The following is a 13,932-nucleotide window of genomic DNA, read 5'->3' as shown; positions in this document are numbered from 1 at the left end:
GTGATAAGAACATCGCGAGAGTTGTGTGAGAACACGGACGGAAGTGATTTGCTGTGGCTGTCAACTGTTGTCAATAGGAGTTTTGGATTTCTTTGTTTGCAGCAGTTTTAAAGGTTTTAAAGAAACGCTTGGTCCCAGAGATATAACACCAGAAGAGAGTCATACTTATTCGGAATACTTTTTTTGGCGTTAATGTGTCTTCTTGTTCTTGAGAAAAAGCAAACCAGCTAGCTAATAACGGTGCTAGCTAGCTAATTTTGGCATCTTGACTGTCTGTGTACGTATGCTGTGCTGTTGAATTTGCCTTGAATTTCTTCGCAAAATACAAATGACCAATCAGATTTAATGATACCTCACTGTTTGAGCTAACACCACGATGTTAGCCACCTCCGTTTCACGACAGGTTCCTGACAGACAGTGATGTTTAGACTGACTGGTTTTTTCAGAGTAGCACGCAGGGCTGTCTGCAGCGCCGCCGACGACATGGCGAAGGGCAAGTTTTTCTACGCAGTAAAGAAAGGATTCAAACCAGGAGTCTACACTTCATGGTAAGACTGCTTGCATGTTAATGTCAGCACATCTTATTGTAAGAAAACCAAAGCCGTTGTTTCCTCAAAGCGCTATTCCTTTAGCGAGAGGAGGCACATGCCAAATTCCATCCAGATATCACGTGGTTTAATGTCGGCTTGACCTCCGGCAAAATGACACACCAGCTAAAAGATAATTTCAAGGTATTTTGTATTCGCAATAACACACTCTTCAATTCGGCTTGGAAGTTATGCTCGAGTAACCGTTTATTTGAATGATTTTTCATTTTTTCCATTAAAACCCGCACCTAGTGGGCGGAGTGTTGTTGGTGCGACTTATTTTTAAAGTCTCTTTGGATTTGTAAACGAGATGTGTTCTGCAATCGTATTGTCACTTTTCTTTTAGTTTTGGTGTAGTTAACTCATTTATAGTGTGTTTACTTTTAGTTGAAAGACTTAAAACAAACAGTAACTGGATGATGTGCCAAATTAAGTTAAGTTTTGGTTGGATCACTGTGATCACACCACATCTGCACCTACCACAGTATAGAATATCTATCTATCTATCTATCTGGGGGAATGATGAGTGGTGACGATCACCTGTTTTCACTTTGATTTAGGGATGAATGTAAGAGCCAGGTGGACAAATTTCCATCGGCTTCTTTCAAGAAATTTGCTTCAGAGAAAGATGCCTGGGCGTTCTTCAGAGGAGTCGAACTTTCTGCACCTTCAGTGGTGAAGAAAGGTACGCTGGTCCAGACGAACATGAGGCTTTTTCCCCCTGTACAATCCTCCCAAAACAACTCTGCTGTTAAAAGGTTGACGTTTTGATCCCAGCAGCAAGATAATCTATCAATAGTCAGATATGTTCAGCTTTATTGTCTGCAGGGAAGGCACCTAATCAAATACTCCTCGCCTGATACAGGATTGTGTACTTTGTATATGATAATTTACACCCAGGTGGCATACTTTTTTCCCAGTTCATAGGCTAGATTACCCCTGGAACAATCAGGAATTTTATGAGCTGATCTGTGACTGAAATATCAGAGTTCTGGAGGACAGCCATGCAGGACCTTGATGCGTAGTATAAGGTTCTGGATTAGGGATAAATGCCTCCTTCGAAACTCTAAAATGGCACTTTGCAAACAAAATATAACAATTTGTGTTTTCGGCTTTCAGTGTCTCAGATTGTGGAGTCAAATGAACATCTGCTTCCCAAAAGAGGCCCGGAGCCTCTGGAGTACATCCCTCTTGGAAAGAAGAGATGTCACTCAGAAGAGGAGGCGGAGTCTCATCCCAAACGAGTCAAACAGTCAGAAAGTTCGTCCTCAGTAAGCCCAGATGGATACACATACATGGGTAAGAAGTCTGGGGATTGAGATAAATGTAAAATATAAATGGTGATATGAAGCTTCACTTGTTTTTGTCCAACATGAGTAGAAATGTATAAGGATGTTTTTTTCCACTTAAAAACGTGTAGATGATCTCTCCACTGTTCGCCCTCTGTCCAGGTGATGCTGTGGTAGTTTACACTGACGGTTGCTGTACAGCCAATGGACAGCGTGGTGCTCGAGCTGGAATCGGAGTGTACTGGGGCTGCAACCACCCACTGTGAGAAAATACACACACACACACGCACACACACACACACACACACACACACACACACACACACACACACACACACTACATATACTTTATAGACAGCACATTTAGACTGTAACTGAATTTTATCTTAACTTAAACAGGAAACAGACACCTTTTTGCTTTAACTTATCATTACCAAGTAAATGTTGATTGCACAATGTAATGGCTATAGACTTGTGACACCATCAGCTTTTAAGATTAGTTCATTATAAACTTTGCTTTCACTATGCTATATTGGCTACCACCGGTCACAAAATCTCCCAGAAAATGAAGGCTGACTAATGACCCAGTCAGGCTGGCAGTGTTTCAGCCTTTCTATATTCTTCATGTCTCCATTGGAGGGTAAATGAATAAAAAAACTCATGTTCTGTCCTGTGTTGTTGGTAGCATCACTCAGAGGAAAAAGGAAACAATCCAGGGGCATCAACAATAATACAAATCGGAAATGCTAGGGGGCAGAAGTTGTCTGTTTCTACTTTAGTTTTAGCTTTTGAACGACACATATACATAATCTCCATTATAAAATCAATTCATGGGTCACATTTATCACTGCTTTCCTGCAGAAATGTTGCAGATCGACTGCAGGGAAGACAAACCAATCAGCGTGCAGAAGTACAGGTAGGCATCTCAACACAAGTGCTTCAGTGTTAAAAGCCATATTCTAACTATAATGTTAACAGTGTAGTGAGCAGGAGTTATTTTACATGGAAAAACAACCATGTTCATTCTTATTTGAAAGGAGTATGCCCTTATACATACACACACACACGCCTTTGAATACAAATGTACTAAAAGGAGTTTTAGGAACTGATTATGAAACAGTTTCAAATGAATACTGATGCCTCTATAAGCTACATAAGACCTACATAAGCAAGCTGGGTATTATAGTTATTCCTGATGCCTGTCACCGAGTTAGAGAAGTCATAAGATTAAAACATGTTTGAGTGCTGAGGACTAATTGAGGGGTCTCTGTACCTGAGGAAAGAAGCTGTTCAGTAGTTTGGTGGTACCGCACAAAAACAAAGTGGTCTTTGTTTCACCATTGTCATTTTGTCCACAGGGGGCGCCAGAATCAATGAAAAAATTAATGTTCCCCGTAGTGGATTTAAGTACAGTCCAAAGCTCGTTAATTCTGATGGAAACAACGTGTCCATACTAGAAATCTTTAAATGCTGGGTCAAGTTAAACTGGACGCATTTTCATGTTTTAAATGATAACTTAAAATCATGGTTTTATTATAAGCATTTCGGTATAACTGCAGGTCCTTAAAGTTATGCAATGTATCAATTACAATTTTTGCAAACATAAGACCTTTTTAAAAATCGTGTTACTGTCCTAAATTTTATTCTATAAAAATGATGTCTCAGTGAAGTCTTTGGAAGGTCTTTAAAGTCTGCAGACATCATACATGTTTTAACATGTACAGAATTTTGGCAAAACGTATCTGTCATACTCCAACGCAGATACAACAGTGTTAATAGCTTCACTGTTTGTGTGTTTTTGTGTGTTTTCATGTATGGACCAGGCAGCCTGCAGAGCGCTGGAACAAGCCAAAGAGAAGAACATAAAGAAGCTGGTTCTGTACACGGACAGCAAATTTACAATCAACGGTGAGTCACCAAAAATGAAATGCTTTCTGTACATGAAACCTAAGTGGTGTAACGCTGATCACAGTCTTGTTCATCTCCAACATGTCACCGGTCCAGGGTTTATGATTTTCATCTGAACAGTTTAGTTTGAAGTATGTGTTGTGTTTGGTGCAGGTGTGACCAGCTGGGTGAAGAAGTGGAAGCTGAATAACTGGAGGCTGAAATCTGGAGGTCTGATCACCAACAAAGACGACTTTGTGAAGCTGGACAAACTGAACGCAGAGGTGGAGGTCGTCTGGGTAAATATCAGCCTGCATCACGACTCACTTCACCCTGAACTCAGTCCTTCACTTTCTTGTTTGTTAACCTTCTAGGATAAAGAGAACAAAGTGATGACGAAGAAAAAAAAGAAAAGTGCTTTGTCTCTGGGACATCATTTCTCTGTCTTCTATTTGCAGTTGCATATTCCAGGGCACGCAGGCTACCACGGCAACGAGGAGGCCGACAGACTGTCGAGAGAAGGAGCAGCAAAGCCTTTACCGCAGCAGCATGACGACTGAGACAATTGTCATTAAAGCGATCAGCAGCAGGACTGTTTATCTACTCTGTGATACAGAGGTTTGTTTTCTCTCAGAGTTCTAAGACAAAACTGGAAATCTGTATTTTTCAGTTTTTCTGTGAAATGTTGATTTTAATGTCTTTCTGCTCTAAATAAAGTTTTAAGTTACTGCCTCAACCACCTGTCTTGTATTTTGTGATGCAGCATGAAGGAAGGTAGGGATTGGAAAGAGAGAAGGCAGCAAAAGGGAGGAAAAAAAGCAGCATTGACAAGTGAGGAAGAGAATGGAGACGAGCAAGAAGGAAATAAAATTCAAAAAGGGACAAGGAATATTGAGGTATACTCATGCGTTATACTCCTGCTTTTCATTATGTTAAGTTGCACTTTTTAATGTCTTCTCCCATGGAGCACTTTAACGTTCTGCTCTTGAAAGGTGCTACATAAATAAACATATTATTATTGTTATTATGACTCAGAGATGGTTTCCCCTTCGCTATCATGGAGAAGCTTCCAATCCCTGAAATGCATCTTTTAGGAGACAAGGAGAGAGGAGGCATCTGGAGGAGCTTTGAACAAGGAAACAGTGTGTCCTTCACTCACAGGAGACATGCTGGCATAATGAAATATAGCTCCAAGAAAAAGAAAGGGGGCACTCTAGGAAGTGAGGAAGAAAGGACGTGTGATGTGTAAGGGAAGGAAAATACTTCCCTTCTCTTATGCTAATTCTACATCCTTGCATCCTCTCTTCATGAACTGAAAACTGTCCCCCCGTGGAAAGGGAAAGCTTCTGGAGAGGAAACGGGTTCATCCTTCCTTACATCTTTCTTCCAACCTCACTTGGGAGGAGCTAGGACATAAGAAAAGGAAGTGAAGGGGACATGTTCACCAAAAAGAAAAAAAGTATCCGTTTGACTGCTTAAAAGAGAAAACTTGCAGAACTGATTCAGAATAGTTGCAATGCAGTCAGTTGTCCAGCAGGAGGAGCTCCAGGTTGTTGTTATAACTCAGACAAAGATCAAACACAGCAGGACGTTGGGTTTATTTAAGGATCTGTTTAAATACTGATCGGCACATTAGATTCATATTGCCTCACACACATTGTTGCTTTGGGAAAAAGTTTATTAAAATAAAACTCCATTGACAGTGAGGGTGAATCAAATCCGGATCTAAAGTCCTGTTTTTCTTTCACAAAATTAAACTGGGAGCTGTCTGCACCCAGTTTGCTGAGCAGACTGTAAACCGGTCAGCGTTATTACTAAAACAATATTGACCTAAAGTGTCTGGCTGAAGCTGCTTGTACAGACGAGTATTCAATTCATTTATTCCTATTTCCAAGGTAGAAACGCCTCAAACATTCTCATTATAAATAGCTGTAATCTGACAGACCGGTTCAGTTCAAAGCAGGCCTCCTATCGTCTCACACTGGGCAGGATGAAAACACAACCTCCCAGTGGAAACAGACTAAACATTTCATTTGATTTATTAGGATCCCCTTTAGCATCATCAAACAGAGGGATTTCTCTCCGGGATTTAATCTCACACCAAGTTGATAGATAAAATCATGTTTATATTCATTCATATGGAAATAGTGAATAAACAAAGAAAAAAACAACACGACAAAACACTTTATAGGTGAGAAATACAACATTTACCTCACATGACACCAAAGAACATATTAATAAATTAACTTAACTTTAAATATCTGAAATTATAAAATGAAGAGGGAGACAGAGCCAGCACCCATCCCAGCACCCCAGAAATGTAAAGAAAACTTTTTCACTCTTTTTGGGTTACATTTATAGCCAAAGTCTTCCACGCATGGCTCTATATATTACAGTGATTTTTAATACACCTGTTTGCAGTTTTGTCAAAATAACGGTACCTTTTCTAACTCACCTAATTTGGTAATCTTTGGTAAACTTAGTAACAGAAATGTATCATAACAGAGCCGAGAAATTACACAGTTGGTCACCGAATGTGCAGCAATAGACGCAGTAGATATCTAGGGATGTAAATAAACTAATGGCATGAAAAGTATGCTGTGCACACATCCAATCCTATATGTAGGTCAGGTGGAGGTCAGACTGTGTAAAGCAAAAATCAGAGGGGGTTTATATCTTTCAAACTTTATCAGTCTCAGCAGGCAACATTTCAGCCCTCAGTAGGCGAGCAGCTACCAAGACAAGGAACATACAGTCGACCTATCAAGCAAAGCTACTAATAAAGTAGATTAAACTATATTATTGTATTTTATTAATAGATTGAGAGATGAGTGTCAAAACAGCTGCAGAGCCGAGAGAAGTTGTAGGAAGAGAAGTTCTCCGAGGCCAAGAGACCTGAAGAAGAACTTCAGTTTAATCAATTTGTTATTTTTAGAAATATGTTATTTACCCTGCACGCGCACTGACACATCACCTTAGAATAACTGAGTCGTGTTTGTCCACCTGATGAATATTCGCTCTTCCTCGCCTCCAAACTCAAACTTACTGATCTGTCAATGGTTCCGTCTTACAACTTCCTGTTGCTCTTGCCCTTTCCAACCTCACAGAACTTTTTTTCACATTCTAGCAGAGTTTTAAATGATGCTTCAGTACAAGTGGTGAAATGTGGATCACTTCACTTTCTCCTCTTCTTTCTCTCCCTCTTTCCTCTCTCTCCTGCTGTTTCTTTCATCAGCACCACCTTTTTTTATCTTTCTTTTTCTTCCTCTTCTCCTTCTCCTTCTTCTTCTCCCTCCTCTCCTTATACTACTTCTGTCTTCTTCGTCCTCTTCTCCCCCTTCTTTTCCTTATCCTTCTTCATCTTCCTCCTCTTCTTCTTCTTCCTCTTCTGTTACTTCTGTATCTTCTTCCTTCTCCTCCTTCTTCTTCCTCCTCCTCCTCTTCTTCCTCTTCTTCTTTTCCTTCTTCTTCCTCCTCCACTTCTGTTTCTTTTCTCTTGCTTCTTCTTCTTTTTCTTTTTTCCTTCTTCTTCTTCTTTTACTCATTCTGCTTCTTCCATTCTTCTTCTTCTGATCCTTTTATTTTCTCTTCTTCTACATCGTGCTTTTTTCCCGCTTGTTCATGGCAATCAGTCCCCCCCCCCCAATCTCACAGTGCAGTAAGAGTATTTCAACCTATTCAAATCCTTGTTTCACTTACTTTATAGAAAGTTTTGGCCATTCTTTCTATTTTCAAGCTACAAACACTCCTTTCTAGAGCATTTTTAAACAAACTGATTTAAAAATAAAAACTGGTTGAATAGTATTCATACTGCATCGACAGGTATTTCTACTTGTTGTAGGAAAAAATACACTTTTTAGGACGCGTTTACACACAGAAATGTATTCATGAAGTTGTGGGTTTTGAAAAAAAAGTAATTAAAATTTGCTCAAAGTTCCCTGGCAACACAGTAAAAGGTTGCTTCCACATAACTGCATCAGTGATAATAATCCTGTAGTATAGTAAATGTGTAACACAACACCATCAAACTTTTGAGTGCAGCACTTTAACTTGTAATGGAGTATTTTTACTTTTTGTATTACCACTTGTATTTTAGTAAAGTATCTGCTTCTTGTCTGCTTCCCCCTGGCAGACCTTCTGTACGTCTCTGTAAAAAATTATTTGTTTCTGCTGATGGAAACACAGAGAAACAGAAATTAGAGACTCACCCCTCCTCACTTGCTCCCTTCCTCCTCCTCCTCCTCCACCTCCACCTCCTCCTCCTCCGTCCTCCTGCGGCCGGTCGATTGGTCGGTGTCGATGTTGGAAACGGCAGGACGGAGGCTCGAGGTTCCTTGCTCTGACCCCGACTGCTGCCTCGCGGCGAGCGTGGGGCGCCACGACCCCGCCAGAGGCAACCCAGTCTGAGAGAGAGCGCCTCTCGGAGGTCAAAGGTCACCCCGCAGCAGCTTCACCTCCTAGCGGGCTGAGCCTTGTTAGCACTCCTCCTCAACACACACATTTCTCCTCAGCAGACTGAGCTCTGGCATTGGTCCACCACTGCCCTGCTGGAGGGGAGGAAGACCGAGCTAACTGTAAAGAAACTTAACAAACCAGACATTAGAAACATCCTGCTCCCACTTCAGTGAGAGGTTTTGTCAATTTTTAGACCAACAGTGTCTAAAATAAACCAGAATGTTCTGCCGGGGTTGAAGAACTCTCTGACACCACAAACCGTCTGACACCGAGCGGGGGATGTTCGCTAAAGTGCTCGCAGTTCTGATGGGGAAGAAAGAAAACTTCATGCTGACGTTCAGCTGCTCGACAGAAAACAAGCCCAGACTGCGCTGCCGTGGAAGCCAAGTCGCTTAAGTCCAAGTTGAGTCCCACAAAGTTGAAGATTGCATCAGGTCATGTTCAGTCACTGAGGTCAGGTGTCGGCTGCTGTGGTTCGTCCGAGGTCGTGTCAAGATTGATGAGCTTCTGTCTTCGTTCTTCAGGTTGCAGCGAAGACGTCCAGCTCATGTCCGAGTCACTGAGGTCACGTCAGTTTCCAAGGCTGCATACAAGTGGCCGAGTTAAAGAGTAAAAAACAGTAGCACCTCCTGAAAGTCTTGATTTTGTTGACAGTTGTTGAACTTCCCACCTGCAGTAGTTATGTCACCCTGGACCCTGTGACATCACTACTAAGCGTGGTTAAAGATGCAAAAAAGCACTTCTGACTACAACCAACAGGCTTTAAACTTTAAAATGCATGTTACAAACCATGGAACTAGTAACCACAATATCCCCAGACTCCCTTAAAAATCATGCAATTTTAAGAGCTGTCGAGTGAAGGGAAACTTGACTTTTTGTTTCAAATTCATATGATAAATTCTTAATCATTAATGCCTTCTTGTAAATTCGGCATTAAATGCTGTACATTAATTTGTTTCTTTATTTGTAAAAACATCAGTTTGTCATGGCATCGCTGTGCTGGCCTGTCTGGCTACAGTATGTAAGACTACTGCGTGTCCAAAGTGTGTCTTTCCTGCCAACATTTAACAGCTGTTTGAACACACTGATTTCACCATTTACACCGACTTCATGAAAACACACATTTTATTGATAGTAAACATGTGAAACTTTACTAATAACTGACAAAAACAGTACTTCTTTGACACCCATGGAGAAAGTCCCCAGCCTCTCTTAAAAAATCACTCAATTTTGTGAGTTGTTGAGTCAGGAGAACATTTATGAACTTTGTGAGATGCTGTCTTTGACAAATTCTTTTTTATTTTTTTTCCAAATTTCTTTATTCAATTTCTGCAGACAGTACAGAAAAGTACAACAGTTTCACATTATGTCCGAGTGTCCCATGTCAGATGTAGTAAACAAATAAATTGTTACATAGTAACATAGGTGAATAATTAAAGTACTGTAAGACAAAATAGAGTAAAATATTATAATAAGGAAGAAAAGAAATAAAAGAAATAAAATAAAAAAGAGTTTTAATTGTATTGGTGACAACCGGATAAGGTGAGACCTTATGGGCACTTATGGGGAGCTGTGAGCAAATCATAGAATGCAGAGAACAGAAAGAAGATGATATCTCAGTATGAGCCCAGGGTGGACAGGCATCTGTACTTTCATCGTGGAGCCAGTATAGAAGTTTGTTAATGTTGCAGACCCAAAAGTAGTAGTAAGACGAAAATTTGGCAATGCCAGTCCCCCTTCAGGTTTAGAAAGTTGAAGAATATGTTTCTTAATACGGGCTGGTTTATTATGCCAAATGAAAGCATGAAGTTGTTGGTCGAGATAAGCAAAAAAATATGAATTAAGACAAATTGGGATGTGTTGAAAAAGATACAGAAATTTCGGAAGAATAACCATCTTAATAAGATTAACTCGGCCTGCAAGGGACAGGGAGAGGGCAGCCCATCTGGACAAGTCTGACTTGCACTTATCTAATAATGGCTGAAAGTCCTTCAGGAATAGTTCCTTGAAGGAGCTGGTAATAAACACCCCCAGATACTTGAATCCCTCTTCAGCTGTTTTAAAAGGAAATATGGATTGTGGAAGTGACCTCGCCAAATTTTTAACAAAAAAGAGCTCACTTTTCTGAATGTTCAATTTATACCCTGATATGTGCCCAAACTGATCAAGAATTGACAAAACTGAGGCGAGGGAGGATGTGGGGTTTGAAATAAATAAGAGAAGGTCATCAGCATATAAGGAGAGTTTGTGGACTAGACCGAAACGAGTTATGACTTCAAACTCATCCTGGTTCCTAAGCCAGATGGCTAATTGCTCGATGGCTATATTGAACAACAAGGGTGAGAGCGGACGGCCCTGTCGGGTCCCACATCTGAGAGGGAAGTATGTTGAATGGACGCCGTTAGTATTAACAGAAGCGGATGGGGTTGCATACAGAAGTTTAACCCAAGAAATGAAGTTAGAATCAAAGCCAAATTTCTCTAAAATAAAAAATAAAAAGCCCCACTCACTTTGCATAGAATTGATTGCTTCATGCACCTCTAACAAAGAGATGGGTCTACCCAGTTCTCTGGCGATATTTACGTCAATTTGAGGATACGTTAACCAGTCTAAAGGTTAGGGGTCGTTGCAGTAATTTGGGTGCATTCAGAAGTATACAGTGTGGAATAGAAATCAGAAAAAGACTTATTGATAACTACTGGATCAGAAGTGTGGCTACCATCAGGTAGCTTAATTTGAGGAATCAATCGAGAAGCGCTAGCTGCGCGGGCCTGCTGTGCCAAGAGTCTCCCTGCCTTTTCTCCCTGCTCAAAAAAGCTTTGCTTTGATTGTCGCAGCTGTCTCTCCACTACGCGTGTCATTAACTGGTCATGTTCCGAATGTAGTAGTAGCCGTTTCTTATAGAGGATGGGGGTGGGAGAGGTGGAGTAAGTTTCATTAAGTTTCAGAAGTTCATCTGCATTTCCACCAGTCTAGCCCGTTCAGTCCTTCTCATTTGGGAAATATAAGATATCACCTGTCCCCGAACAGTAGCTTTAAGCGCTTCCCACAGAATGCTACTGCTGACATCAGGGGTGTCGGTAAACTCTATGTAGGAACGGATTTGAGTCACAACAAAATCTTTAAACTTATTATCCGACAGCAAGTGCGAACTGAACCTCCATAGTGCACGTGGAATTGTATCTTGTGGAAAACTAATGTCAACTGTGGTAGGAGCATGGTCAGAAGTGGTTATTGGGTGATACTCACATGCATTCACGCAGTCTAGGAGATTGTTATCAAGTACAAAGAAATCAATTTAGGAGAATGTGTGGTGTGCATTGGAAAAAAAGGAGAAAGCTCTACCATGAGGGTTTTTAAACCTCCAGGGATCCGAAATGCCCAACTGTGATGCGTACGTTTTTACTATGTTCGCTGATTTGGATAGTGCGATTTGTGTAGGGGAAGATGTGTTAAGAGTCACATCCTGCACCAGATTGAAATCCTCACCTATGATAATGCGGTGACTGTCAGCGTTTGGAATTTTTGTAAGTTTCTAGAGTTTCTGTGCAAGTCACTGATGGTCAAGTTGGTCATGTTAAAGGGGCACTATGTAGTTTTGGAGAAGAAATTCAAACTCAGAATTTTGATATTTACAATATTAATGAGGTAATAATACAAACTCAAATATTAATTTGTTCCATAAGTGAATAAAAAAGCTGTTCTCAGAGGAAAATAAGGTCCCAGAACACTGTTTGAAGCTAGAAAGGTGGCAGAGTCCGCCACATGTAAACAAAGTAAAATAGTATGAAACTGTGTTGTCCTTTAAGGTCAGTTTGTTTATTCAGTCATGAAAATGAAGCGAGAGATGTTTCTCTTGTTATAAAAATTTCTTCCTCAAAACTATGTAGTGCACCTTTAATGTGTGCAGTGGCTGACATCACATCTATGTTGCTGAGGTCACATTCAAGTCTCTCAGTTGAGTGAGTCTGGAGTGTCTGCGATCAATTTTTCGACATCCTCATTTGCAGGTGTCAGTAAATATCTGTGTATCTGAAGTCATGTTCGGAGTTTCTGCCATCATGTAATGAGTTTTTGCCAGAGCCTCTGAGTTAATATCTAAGTTTCTGAGGTCACGTTTGAGTCACTGAGGCTACATTCGAGCCTCTGAGTTGACTGAATCTCAGAGTTTCTGTGAAGTCGTGACTTTTCGAAGTCCTCATTTGCAGGTGTCATGTCTTAGTCGACATGCTCGAGCCTCTGAGTTAATATCTAAGTTTCTGAGGCCATGTCTGAGTCTCTAAATTAATGTCCATGTCCTGTTTGAGATGCTAAGGTCATGTCCAACCTGCTGAGCTTCTGTCTTCGTTGCTGAAGTCTCTGAGTTATTATCCAGTTCTCCGAGGTCACATCTGGAATTGATGAGAACATGTCTAATTTACTGAGCTCATGTCTGAGTCACTGAGGCCTCATGTAATGTCTTTGTGGTCAGGTCTGGAGTTGCTGATATAATTTCTGATTATGTCTGATCTGATGTCAAAGTCTCTAAGGTCATGTCCATCCCACTCTGAAAGCATTGAGTTGCTGACATCAAGTCCAAATCAGAGAGATAATTGAAAACTTTCCTTTCTCAAATTCATTGAAAGCCACTCTGGAGGAGAACACCAGCTGATTACTGGAAAGTGAAACCTTGAGTTTGTTTCTTTTAATCATCAGAATACATCTGGCTTTGACAACCCTGTTCCTGCTCTCCTCTCCCCGCCAGCATTTATCAAATCATTCCCCCATCCACTCCGCTGACTTTGTTTACACTGGCGCCTTCTTTTTCTGATCCGGCATCAAGCAGAAGCTCCGCTCAGCTCTGCACCGAAGGAGAGGAGCGCAGGAGGAGTCGCAGTCAAAGATGGCGGGATGAACAAAGTGGTGTCTGTTTCCATGACAGCTGTCTGCATCTGGCTCAGAAACCAGCTCCCCACCTCCTCCGCTCCCTACATGACGTTTGATATGATGAGAAAGGAGGGCTTCTGAGAGGGTTTTGTGTTTTCGGGGGCGATGGTTTGCTAGAGGAGGGCATTGGCTCAAAGAACTCTCTGATTTGTTACATAAGGATTGTCATTCCCAGCAGGACCCGAGTGAACTCGTGAACTCACAAAACTAAACACCACAGCTTGTTTCTCCTCTCCAGCTGAAGGTGTTTTAATCACAGAAATCAGAAGGTACAAGAGGTCAGAGAGAAAAAAAACCCTGCCAAGACCGTGCTCATTAAGAAAACACCAGATTTATCGTTAATGCAAAACTAATTATTTTATATTTGTATTTCAATCAATTATTCTGAGATCATACTATTGAAAAATATTCTGTAATTGTAAATTGTATGCAATTGTAAAATTGTGTAATTTGATGAGATTACCCTTTAAAAAAAAAGGTACAGTTCACACAAAAATGTAAATTCAGTCATTATCTCCTCCCCCTCATGCTGATGGAAAGTCAGGTGAAGTTTCTCAGTCCACAAAACATTTCTGGAGCTTCACAGAAAGTAGCTGGGGACTTAGTAAAATGGCACCACACAGCTCATCAGGTGTAGTCCAAGTCTCTCAAAGCCTCGAGATCCCAAATTGATTTTGAAAATATGTTAATAACCTGTTAACAAGTCACTTCGGGATCTCAGGGCTTCAGGAGACTTGGATTACGCTACATGAGCTGTATGGAGCCATTTTATGTTGGTTTTGTTGTTT

General features: G+C 40.8%; 1 protein-coding gene across 5 annotated transcripts; it reads left to right on the top strand.

Annotated features, from left to right (window-relative positions):
* The first annotated feature begins 23 nt into the window (after positions 1 to 23).
* rnaseh1 (ribonuclease H1) lies at positions 24 to 4,656 on the top strand. 5 transcript variants are annotated; one of them, XR_014624534.1, is made up of 9 exons: positions 24 to 548; positions 1,148 to 1,272; positions 1,707 to 1,886; positions 2,039 to 2,138; positions 2,738 to 2,792; positions 3,700 to 3,784; positions 3,938 to 4,062; positions 4,222 to 4,381; positions 4,527 to 4,656. XR_014624534.1 is itself a non-coding variant. In XM_084378360.1 (9 exons), exons 2-9 carry the CDS (start codon positions 484 to 486, stop codon positions 4,321 to 4,323), a joined length of 837 nt encoding a protein of 278 aa, XP_084234486.1. In that variant the 5' UTR covers positions 25 to 277; positions 452 to 483; the 3' UTR covers positions 4,324 to 4,499. The 5 variants fall into 5 exon arrangements, 4 of the variants coding, with proteins under 4 accessions (XP_084234484.1, XP_084234486.1, XP_084234485.1 ...); XM_084378360.1 differs by lacking the exon at positions 4,527 to 4,656 and having other exon boundaries at positions 25 to 277; positions 452 to 548; positions 4,222 to 4,499; XM_084378359.1 differs by lacking the exon at positions 4,527 to 4,656 and having other exon boundaries at positions 25 to 277; positions 447 to 548; positions 4,222 to 4,499.
* The last annotated feature ends 9,276 nt before the right edge of the window (positions 4,657 to 13,932 follow it).

This window comes from Pagrus pagrus, assembly GCF_965226575.1.
Source record: "Pagrus pagrus genome assembly, chromosome: 16".
Lineage (NCBI taxonomy): Eukaryota > Metazoa > Chordata > Actinopteri > Spariformes > Sparidae > Pagrus > Pagrus pagrus.
Note: the sequence above shows the minus strand (reverse complement) of the source record. Positions and strands in the feature narration are given on the sequence as shown.

Excerpts from the sequence above, each read along its gene's own strand:
- rnaseh1 (XM_084378358.1), top strand. The coding sequence starts at position 421 with ATGTTTAGACTGACTGGTTTTTTCAGAGTAGCACGCAGGGCTGTCTGC. Across the intron at positions 1,887-2,038 it reads AGATGGATACACATACATGG|GTGATGCTGTGGTAGTTTAC; the intron begins GTAAGAAGTCTG and ends CCCTCTGTCCAG. Across the intron at positions 3,785-3,937 it reads CAGCAAATTTACAATCAACG|GTGTGACCAGCTGGGTGAAG; the intron begins GTGAGTCACCAA and ends TGTTTGGTGCAG.